The sequence below is a fragment of the Gekko japonicus genome, unplaced genomic scaffold, assembly GCF_001447785.1.
Source record: "Gekko japonicus isolate JY-2015 unplaced genomic scaffold, Gekko_japonicus_V1.1 scaffold347, whole genome shotgun sequence".
NCBI classification, from domain to species: Eukaryota; Metazoa; Chordata; class Lepidosauria; order Squamata; family Gekkonidae; genus Gekko; species Gekko japonicus.
The window spans coordinates 1016269-1027855 of NW_015173133.1; the positions used below are offsets into that span (position 1 = coordinate 1016269).

The 11587-nt window shown below is 44.0% G+C and overlaps 1 protein-coding gene across 1 annotated transcript in view; it reads right to left on the bottom strand.

The window, feature by feature from the left end:
• FRMD1 (FERM domain containing 1) overlaps positions 1-10743 on the bottom strand; it is a 40837-nt gene extending 30094 nt beyond the window's left edge. Inside the window, exons 1-2 of the mRNA XM_015422168.1 lie at positions 10474-10743; positions 2633-2723 (exon numbers count right to left, since the gene is read on the bottom strand). Coding sequence (XP_015277654.1) covers positions 2633-2723; positions 10474-10542 — 160 coding nt within the window. The 5' untranslated portion in view covers positions 10543-10743. The remainder of the gene's footprint in view (positions 1-2632; positions 2724-10473) is intronic.
• Positions 10744-11587: the final 844 nt, after the last annotated feature.

Sequence of the window (11587 nt, forward strand, 5' to 3'; positions counted from 1 at the left end):
TGGGAAATACCTGTAGATTTGAGGGGGAGAGCCTGGGGAGGGAAGGGGTGGGGAGGGACCTCAGCAGTGTATAATGCCAGAATCCACTGGCCAAAGCAGCCATTTTCTCCAGGAGAACTGCTCTTGGTCATCTGGACATCAGTTGTAAGAGCTGGAGATCTCCAGGTGCCGCCTGGAGGTTGGCTTATGTTAATTTGTGGCTATGCAGTGGCAGCGAAGGTAGAAAGGCACCTCCTCCTATGTCATGTTTTCTGGGTTCCACAGGTCTGGAAAGTGGCTCCATAGCCAATTACATGGTTGCCAACTCTGGGTTGGGAAATACCTGTAGATTTGAGGGGTAGAGCCTGGGGAGGGCAGGGTTTGGGGTGGGTAGGGACTTCAGCAGGGTATAATGCCATAGAGTCCACTGCCAAAGCAGACATTGTTGCCAGGAGAACTGATCTCAGTCATCTGGAGATCAGTTGTAATAGCTGGGAAATTTTCTGTAGGGGGAATGATGTGCTGTGACTGGGGAACACGGTGATTTCTGGGAGATCTCCAGGCCCCACAGGGAGATTGGCAACTCCAGTTACTGTTTAAGGGAAGATTGGGAGATGTATTTTACCTCAGGACACATTCAATGACTCCCAACAGCCACAGCAAACTGTTTAGAATGTTAGAGGCAAAGGCCAATCAGGCCACATATGCAAACGACCTCTGTGTTCCAACTGGGTGGGGGGGGAGAGGAACAGCAAACTGTTTGGAATGTTGGAGGAGGGACTCAGGCAATGCAGCCAGTGGATAGGGACAGCTTCTGAGTGACACATCATGGAGCCAACTGATTTAGGAGCATGTGGAATGTTCAGAAAGTGCCACCCCACTTCACAATTATATACAAGGAGAGATTTGTGACACATAGGTTTAATTTGTGCCAGGATTCAGCCTCATAATCCATACTGCCAAAGCTCAGCCAGTGAAATACTCCCTTTTGAGACTTACGCAGAGTGTGTTTCCTGCTTCAAAGTGCACAGCTAAGATTAGGGAGGAAGGTTTCCAAATAGAAACAGATGACTTCCAGGCCAACTGAAGTCCTTAGAATTTATTTCAGAAACAAAGTATCATGAAGAGAGATCAAGATGAGTAGCCATGTTAGTCTGCCTGTAGCAGCAGCAAAGAGCATGAGTCCAGTAGCACCTTAAAGACTAACAAGATTCATGGCAGGGTATGAGATTTCATGAGTCACTGCTCACTTCTTCAGATAACTTCAGCAGGGACTCATGAAAGCTCATACCCTGCTGCCACAAATTTTGTTAGCCTTTAAGGTGCTACTGGACTCTTACTCTTTTCTATTGCTAAGTATCATGAGGCACTGATAACAACTCTGCAGATGGTCATCCCATGTAGAAATGAGTTATGTTTAAGTCCATTTGCTCCCCCCCCCCAACCTCCACATATTCAAAGTCTCATTTACACACAAACTGTTGTATAGTCTGGGACCACCATCTTTAAATTTTGTTTATCTTCTTTTATATCCTGCCTTTCTCCCCAATGGCGACCTAAAACAGCTCATATTATTCTCTTCTCCTCAATTTTATTCTCTCAGCAACACTGTGAGTTAGGTTAGGCTGAGAGCGGGTGACTGGCCGAAGGTCCATGGCATATTAAGCATTCAAACCTGTCTCCCAAATTCTAGTCTGACACTCTATCCACTACACTTTTTTAAAAAATGTGGTAGTCTGTTCTGTTTGTTTTTAACTTGTTGCAACCCATCTCAAAGGCCAACTTTTTGGGATGGACATAACTGTTCCAAAATAAATGCATCCTTCATGGAACTGTCATTAGCTAGGGCTTTTGTGTTGAATGTGTGGTCAGGAGAGCCAGCCAGATTTATGTATGAAAAAGCCCTAAGTAGGGGTGGGTAGCTAAAATATCCTTGGCTTGCTTAAGCATATGCTGTTAATGTAAATACCTGTAAAATCCCAAACCTGTTTATCTTTGTAAAAACTTCTAGGAGAGTAATTCATTTGAAAGAAACCCTTATAATGAGAAAGAGGGAAACAAATAATAGGCTGTTCCACTTCTCCTGTCCCTGTAGAACCCTGACAGAACTGGACATCAACATTTCAGCTGACTGTTTTCTCCCGCAGGTTTTCTGTTTTCTATGCCTGAAGGGATTTATGTGTGGGTCATATAATAACATTTGTGCCCTCTGAGTATCACGGTGATATGGATTACATCAAATAATATTCATTGTAACAATTCTTCTCTTCCAGAATTTGGTTAACAAAAACATTAGTTGACTTTGATCTTTAGAGCATATAGCCTTGTAAATAGTGTCTTTTGTACAACTAATACTAAACTATATCTAATGGTGCAAAAAATGATTAAAAGAAGAGCTATTGGGAAAAAATGAAATACATTTAAAAGCATCTCCCCTCCCCCACTTGAATAGGTGCACTCACAGATCAGTGATCAAAGGATATCAACATGATTTTAAATGATACTCTGAGTTATTGACCATATTCCCCTGAATAACTTCTGAAGCACAGACACAGATCCAATGCTACAGATCTCTGCCAAATTTTTTTACCATATTCATATAATTTCCTGTATATTCATTAGAATATAATATTTCCACAGAATCTTTCCTTACTTTTTAGAACACTGATACCAAAGAAGTGAGGATCTTTAATTTGAAGTAAGTCACAAACTTTCTGGAAGAGTTCCTGTCCAGTGGCTTTTACCTACAGAAAGATCAAAATAAATTATGAACAATCTAGCATTTCAACAGGTTGCAACAGAATTTCCTGGGCTGAGACAATTTATGGACATGTGGATATTCAGATCAGAAAACTAGGAGGGGCAAAAACCGTAACTTTTTATGAGGGGGAAGCTGCCTCATGTCGAGCGTACCATTGCATCATGACATCAGACAGCACAAACTGAACACACTACTGCCAAGTATGGTTGTAATTTAATTGGAAGCAATTATGCTTAGAGTCTGGAACAATGCCTATTGTTCACATGTCTATTTTCCTCACAATTAATGGACTTAAAGAAATGTATTTTTCCTTGTTTACCCAACAGCTGGACATCTGATCAATAAAATAAAATCACTGCTTGGTCATGGGAAACTAACAATCTTTTTTTCAGATATTCTAAATCGGAAGCAGGGTCTCAGCTAGAAGATCTGTCTCCAAGCATATGTACATGGATTAGAACCCAGAATTCTGATTGTACAGAGAAAGTCAGAGAGAGAGAGAGAGAAAGAGAGAGACGGAGAGAGAGAGACAGAGACGGGGGCAGGCAGGCAACTCTTTAGGGTTGCCATCCCCCCAATGGGGGAAGAGGTGCCCCTGATTCCAGGGGCCCCAATCCACCAAGAGCCAGCTGGCTGGCGGGGGGAGCCCCCCCTCAAAGAGCCCCACCATACCTGATATGCCCAGTGCGATGACATCACCCAGAGGTGATGGGGGACACTCTATCATTTGGCTAAAAACTCTATGGTGACCATAGAGTTTTTGGTCAAATGCTACAGTGTCCCCTGCACAATGTGCCTGGTGCAATGACGTCATAGTGTGCGTGCAAAGTGCACATGCCAGAAGACCCAGGGGAGTGGGCTGGAGACCCTGTTGGCAGAAGGTAAGGACCTGGCAACCCTACAACGTCTATATATACATTCCAATGAATGTACTGGTTTAACACATTGTTGTGATGCCATGATCCACTGCAACACATATCCATTTTAAGCCCTCAGAATGCCTGAAAAGGACTAGGGTCTCAGCCTCACCTACTTGGAATACCACCTGGAGGATAACCGAGATTACAGTTATAAAGCACAATTGTACATTAAGCACACTGTACATTAAAAAGGATTACCAAAATTGTCATGTATATCTGATGTTGCTAGTAGCTACAATATAGTGGCAAACCTCTGAAGATTATACTATTTGTACAGTCTATACAAGCACCTCATAATGCGTGCTATTATTTTTCTTGATATTCTGTATTGAACATAAGTCTATCTATGCGTATGAGCATACATCTATAGCTAGGAATTAATGCTCCCACTTAACTTTCCCGTTTAACAGTTGCTAAGTGCACTCCAGGAGCAGTATTTTGAAAACTCTGCCTAAAAACCAGCCTTTCAGGCATCAATCTTTTGTCAGCATGCTAAAGAATCATTTTCAAGATCAAAAAGCAACGTGCAGGAGGACAACTTTCAACAAGTTTTTGAAGATTATTTTAAAGACCTCACATGCTTAGGAGGAAAGGAGTACAAACCCGATGAGCACAAAGGAATAAAAACTTAGATAAAGGTAAAGGTTTCCCTTGCTTGAAAGCCAGTCGAGTCCAACTCTAGGGATGTGGTGCTCATCTCTGTTTCCAAGCCGAAGAGCCAGCGCTGTCCAGAGATGTTTCCGTGGTCATGTGGCTGGCATGACTAGATGCCAAGGCGCACGGAATGCTGTTAGCTTCCCACCAAAGTGGTACCGAATTATCTACTTGCAATTTCTTGCTTTCGAACTGCTAGGTTGGCAGGAGAATAAAAACCTACTTAGATCTAAATTTCACTATACAGAACAAGTGATAGAATGTCAGTTTAGTGAAATATAATATTTCCATGGACATTTTGCAGCAATAGGTATAGAAATGAGCAATTTGTGCCCAAATCCCTTGCTTATCACGAGAAAGAGCTCCCCTTTACATTCTTGAAGCCTTGTCAGTAACCTCCTTTGTTGAAATGCTACAGGAATTAATTAGAATTTACACAGCATTCTGAAGAACAGACTGATGCATTGCAAACCCCAGTTGATTATCACTGGAAGCAGAACCAAGAACAGAACTGAGGTCTAGCGAGCCCTCTGCAAGGCACTTAATATGTCTTGGGCTGTGGGGTCTCCTGTAGCACATGTTGAGCCTCCTAACTTTTATGAGGAAGTAAACCATGCACAAAGTATTTTAATCCTTCTGGAGAAACTTAATCAATGTGTGCAGTGGTCAGGGGGAAGGAGGCAAGCACAACAGACAAGGAATTTTTATTCTAAGCTGAGTATCTAAGATCACATTTCTGGAGATAAAGTACTTATCAGAGGAATTGGAACCACCTCTTCCGAGTCAGAAAGAAGAGCCCAACATATCCATCTATGGAATTCTTTGAAGATACTGTAATGATACAGGTCTATCCCACTGAGGCAGTGGAAAATCCACAATTGGATCCCCAGCACCTTTTTTCTTCATAAATAGCATTCACAGGGGTTCCTGGATTTGGGGCAGGAGACCATGGGGCAGGAGGAAAGGGGGTTTAACTCTTCTCCCCTGACCCCTGTCATATTCCTGACCCCAAACAGTCCCCCTCCAAGTGTCATTTGCCCAACTGGAGAAAACAGAGAGATACCACCTGTATGAATTCCCCCAACAGGCCTCGCAGTAGCTCCAGAGAGCCATTTGAGGGTGGGGAACCGGTGCAGAGAAAAAGCTAATTGCTCCAACTCAGTGCTATGCCCTGGTCTGGACTGGCGCTTCCCATGACTGCTATTCACAAAAGGAAAACAGGCTACAGATCCAATTACACCTTTTACAGCTTCTTATCATATTTAAAACTTTACTTGTGCACTTACGAGCATACACTAAATGGCTGACTCATGGAGGCATCTTTAAAATGCTACCCATGACAGCTGTTTCCAAGCTGCAAGTCCTGTGCAGCAGCTCATCATGAGCAGAGAGGACATTTTTAGCATACTATGGGCATCTCCTTCTCAAATAAACATAAAAGAAAATCTATTCAATGTGACAATGAAATTCTGCACATGAATAGCTAGAACAACAGTGGAGAAAGGCCCAGGATGAATCTGACAAGGCACAGGGGGCTAGAGCCGACTCCATGGTGGTGACAGTGGCAAAGAAGAAATATTTTCCAGCTACCATTGCATCCACACAGTGTAGACCTGCAGAACTCTTCCAGGTGGTCAGGGGCCTATTGGATCCTGACCAGCAGGAGGAGATGGACTGCTCGGCAGCCTGTTGTGATCATTTTGCTAAGCCCTAAAATCTCTCTCATCCGCTCTGACTTGGACTCTACATTAGGAGAAACAGGAGTGGATAGTCCTAGGGTGCTGATTTGTCCAGTTACTATTCATACTGTGGACAGGATTCTGGGAATTTTGAGACCTACCACCAGTGTTCCCTCTAAGCTGAGTTAGTGTGAGCCAGCTCACAGTTTTTTTAGCCTCTGGCTCACACATTTTTGCCTTAGCTCAGGAAGGATGGCTCCAGAGCAAACTAATTCATGCAGCAGCCAAATCGCTCGCTCACAACTTTCATGCCAGGAGTTCACAAAGTAGGATTTTTGCTCACGAGACTCCAAAGCTTAGAGGGAGCATTGCCTACCACCTGTTTGTATGACCATTGTCCCTCCTGGCTTCTTAAATCTGCCGGGGGCGGGGCAGCTGGCAAACTGGTCCTGGGAGACAGTAAATGCCTACCTGAGAGACAGAATGGTCGCTCCTGCCTTGAAGCAGGTCGTGGTACGTCCACTCCTAAAGAAACCGACTCTGCACCCAGGAGAGCTGATTAACTACCATCCAATCTCAACTGTACCATTCTTGAGCAAAGTGACTGAACCAGCAGTGGTTTACTAACCTCAGAGATTCTGGAATGAAGCAGACCGTTAGATCCTTTCCAGTTTGGTTTCAGGCCTGGTTATGGGACTGAAAAGGCCTTGGTCACTCTGGTGGATGACATGCACTGGGAGATGGATGGGGGAGTGAGAGACTGGTAATTCTTCGGGACCTCTTGCAGGCTTTTGATACCGTCATAGTTTCCTTCTGGATTGTCTTTTGGGACAGGGAGTGGGACGCACTGTTCTGCAGTGGTTCTGGTCCTATCTTGAGGGTAAGTTTCAGGCTGTGGTGAGGGAGGACCGCTGCTCTACCTCTTGGCCTTTGGCCTCTGGGACTCCCCAAGGTTCCATTTTGTCCCCCATGTTTTTCACCATCTGTAAAGCTGATAGGAGAGGTCATCTGGAGATTTAGGCTGTGGTGCCACCAATATGCAGATGACATTCAGATCTATCTTGTGCTACCAGCAAATCCCAGGGATGCTGTGAAAACCATGAACAGGTGCCTGGAGGCAGTTTTGGAATGGATGAGGGCTAATGAGCTTAAACTTATTCCTGTCAAAATGTAGCTTCAGTTGCTCCTGGATCCGGGCCTCCTGTTGGGATAGGTGGCAGTGGTGTCCAGGGGTACCTTACATCAGCTTCAACGGGTGAGTCAGCTGAGGCCCTTCCTGGACAGAAAAGATCTTGCCACTGTGGTGCATGTCCTGGTAATATCTAGATTAGGTTACTGTAATGCAGTCCACATGGGGCTGTCCTTGAACACTGTCCAGAAGCTGCAGTTGGTACAAAATACTGCAGCCAGAATATTGACTGGAGTAGGTCATAAGGACCATATTACTTCAGTCTTCTTCCACCTGCACTGGCCTCCAAGTTGCTTCCAGGCTCAATTCAAGGTTCTTCTATCGACCTTTAAAGCCTTGTGCATCCTGGGATCAACATACCTTAAGGATCACCTTCTCCCATATGAACCTACCCGCTCACTGCAGTCACCCTCAGAGGCCCTGCTTCAGTTGCTAGAGGCTAGACAGGTGGTGACCTGAGAAAGGGCCTTCTCTGTCATGGCACCAGAACTGTGGAACACTCTCCCCAGGGGGATTCACCTGTGTCCCTCTATTGTCGTTTTTTAGTGGTAGGTGAGGACGTTTTTGTTTTGTCTGGCATACCCCTAATAATGTTCTTTGGCCCTTTTTCTAGTGTCGTTTGTTTATGTGTTCTTAAATGAATTTTACATTTTTATGTATTAACGTGTTTTTAATTGAATTTTATATTTTAAATTGCATTACAATTGTTTAAATGTTTTCATGTTCACCGCCTTATGAACCCTGGTTGGGGTGGAAAAGGGGATAAAAATATTTTAAATAAATAAAATAAACAAACATGGAAACCATTAATAGGGTGAGGAACTTAAAGTGGTGTCCACCCCTAGCCGCCATTTTGCATGGACCAGACTCAACAGGGATTACAAACAGTAAAAAGGAATGAAACAGTCAAGCCAATTTAACTGCTGCCTTTACATAAAGTCTTAGCAACACATTCCAAACCACATGCAGCATCTGGATCACAACTGTACGTTAATGACCATTCAGAAATGTTACAGAGCACAGTGCTTATCTCAGAAAGCAAGAGCTTTTCAGAAACTCCTCTGTTCTTTGCCTCAAAACCCACTGCCTCTAGCAACAACACAGGACAAAGAAAATTTTAGTTTGTGTGTGTGTTATATGCCGCCAAGTGGCTTCTGACATGGTGACCCTACGATTTAATGACCTCCGAAACGTCCTATCATTAACAGCCTGGGTCCACAGTCGGGTTGCCAGGTCTTACCTGTGTCCTGGGCTAGGGGCTCCAGCCCAGCTCTTAGGATCTTCTGATGCGTGTGCAAAGTGTGCACACCGCAATGATGTCACTGGAAGTGATGTCATTGTGCTGGGCACATCATTCAAGGGATGCTCTCGCATTTGGGTAAAAAATTCTATGGTCATGACGTGCCCGGCACCATGATATCACCTCTGGGTGACGTCATTGCACCATGAACCTCAGGTGAGCCAGGGCTCTTCAGGGGCAGGGCTACCCCTCCCAGCCAGCTGGGCAGCGGTGGATTGGGGGATCTGAAAGCAGGAAAAACCCCACCCCCATCAGGGGGATCTCAACCCTAGTCCACAGGGAATTTAATCTTGAACCCTGGTGCAACACGTTTAGGTGTTCTGATACCATAAGCCAAACACTGGCCAAGAGCTGGGCTTATCAGCGTGCTTCATCCATTTAAATTATCATGGTGCTTTGATGATGATGATGATATTACTATTACTATTATTATTGCATGCACCACCAGCAGTGTTCCCTCTAAGCTGAGTTAGGGTGAGCTAGCTCAAAGTTTTTTAGCCTCCGGCTCACACACTTTTGTCTTAGCTCAGGAAGGAGGGCTCCAGAGCAAACTAATGTATGCAGTAGCCAAGTCACTTGCTCACAGCTTTAATGCCAGTAGCTCACAGAGTAGAATTTTTGCTCACGAGACTCCACAGCTTAGAGGGAACATTGACCACCAGTACATATTGCTCTTTATCAAGTAACATGAAAGCGAAAAAAAGAGAAAGACGGGAGTTTGCCCAAAGAACCTTACGCTAACAGGGAAGAAAATTAGCTGGGAAGAGGGAATGGAAGAGGCAAGGGTAAAAAGAGACAGACAGTCAGAAGCGAAAATAATAAGGATTATCAGTACCCCATTAGGATTCCTACTTTCAAGTCACTGCAGAAGACACCAGGGTTAAGAGCAAGAGTTGTGTGAACCCCCCTTAACAGTTCAGCTTCAAACGGCATGAAAAAAACCAGAACAATTCCCTTGGCTCTTTATGCTGTTTGTTTTCAAGTCTCTTTCATTAGCCGGAAAACTGAGTGGGAGAACACAGAAATGGCCCCCTTCATAGTGTACTTTGAACATGTGCAGCTGTGTGTTGTTTCCCCTCCAGCGACTGCTTTAAAGTGCTCTGTAGTCTGTACCTTTGTATCTATCCATAACAACACTTTTAATGAGCATTGCTTCTTTTGTTGGCTATATATTTATTTTGCAATGCACATGTTATTGATGGCACAGATGGAAAGGAAACAGGCAGGTCTGTGCCTGAAAACAAGTTGCTGACCAATTCAAAGTGTATATTTTCGAAACGTGAATAGGTGGAGGATCAATTGCCCATCACACAAATCTGAAGAAAATAGTAAGTCCCCCCCCCCCACGATACAGATACAGAGGTGGTCTCAAAAGGATAGAAAGCCGGGGCTTTTTAAAGCTTTTCACAGAAGAAATTACTACCTATAACGTACTACCCCTTGCAGACAGGAAAAGACCTTAATTCTTTTATTTCAGTTCACACCACTGTAGGTTTTCATTTTTATGGAGATATAGCATGACATGTCACCACTTTATACTGCCCCAAAGAATAAGAAAGCAATAAAACTATGGAAAGGACAGCTTCCAAAATCAACAACAGCTAAACCAACAAAGCTCGGTGCTACAGTTAGAAACATAAACTATTTGGTAAACTCCAAAGTGTAATGAATATTTCAGGGAACTCAAATGCAAGAGTACTTTTAATTTTCAAGTGTCATAACCCATTAGAGGAAACTGAAAAAAGATTTAAGAAAAAAACCCAGAGCTTAATAAACATACTAAAACATATTAAATTCAAGAAAAGAGGCACTTGTAGACTTGGAGGTAAGTGCCAACTATCCTGAATGTGATCAATGTCTTTTGAACAGTGGACTTCTCAGTCAATAATCCAAATTTAAGACGCTGAGCTTTACCATTCGCATTGGCTACCCGAATTCAGTCTCTGTAAAATCCCTATTGCAATCTCAGAAGGAAACATGGAAGCGCTTACCCCTAAAGCCACGCTGAGCTCCTCTCGGTTCGGCAGGAGGACACACATGGTCCTGAACTCCAGGGGCATCTTGCTTCACAGTAGTTGCTTGCTCAGTCAGTGCAGAACCAGTTGTAAACTTCTCATCCCCTCTCTGGCACAGAACGACCGTAGTAAGCGGCTTCTCAGAACTGAAGCTGAACTCTCTTCTATTCGGCAGACCTGACAAACATAAATCCTTAATGTTTGTTCACCGAAAACGATGGTATGAAGCACAGAAAAGCAGGAAGCATGTACATTAAAGGAAACGCTTCAGCTTCATTCCAACGACGACACTAACAGCAGCGTGTCTCAGAAGGCTGCATTCACAGTAACCATCATGAGTAATTCTACTATTAGTCAGCTCTTTTGCTGATTAGTGACTGGATACATTACACTGTAGGTGGGAATGCAAGGCTCAGGGACGCATTCTTGGACCCAAGGAAAAGGCATCTGCAGCGTGCATTCCAGTCTCCTGAATCATCCTTGTGGTTCCCCCATGCTGAGTATTGTTACCTTGGGTTTACACTCCCCCCCCCCCCAATTTATGTGAACAATTAAGAGCACAGGCTCATGTGAGTCACTCAAAAGAGAAGTCAGAGAAAGCTGCTCAAGGAGCAACAACATATGAGGAAAAAAACACAAAAGTCACAAGACTGCAAATTCAATCATAAGTAGCACAATACTAGTGGCAGCATTCCAAAAGGTGAATCAGAGAAAAAGAAGCACGTTCCTCTGTGGGTTTAGTAGTAAACATATGGGAAGAGAAGAAAACTTTTTACTCCGACACCTGATGATTAAACTGGACCACAGTGGAAATGAGTCACACAACAGGTATGCACTGGGCTGTGTAACAAAACAGTCATGGGATCAGTCTGCCTCAGACTACCAGATGCCAGGAAGAAGCAGCGGAAGGCTGTTGCTTTCATTCTCTGCCTGTAGACTTCCTAGAGGAATCTGGCTGGCCACAACCAATAGGACGCTGGCCTGGACAGATCGTTGTGCTGGCCTAGTGGGGCTCTTCTTATGAATACTGACAAGCGGTGGACACAAGCTACCAATTCCTATACATTGACCAACACGGCTGACCCTGTGC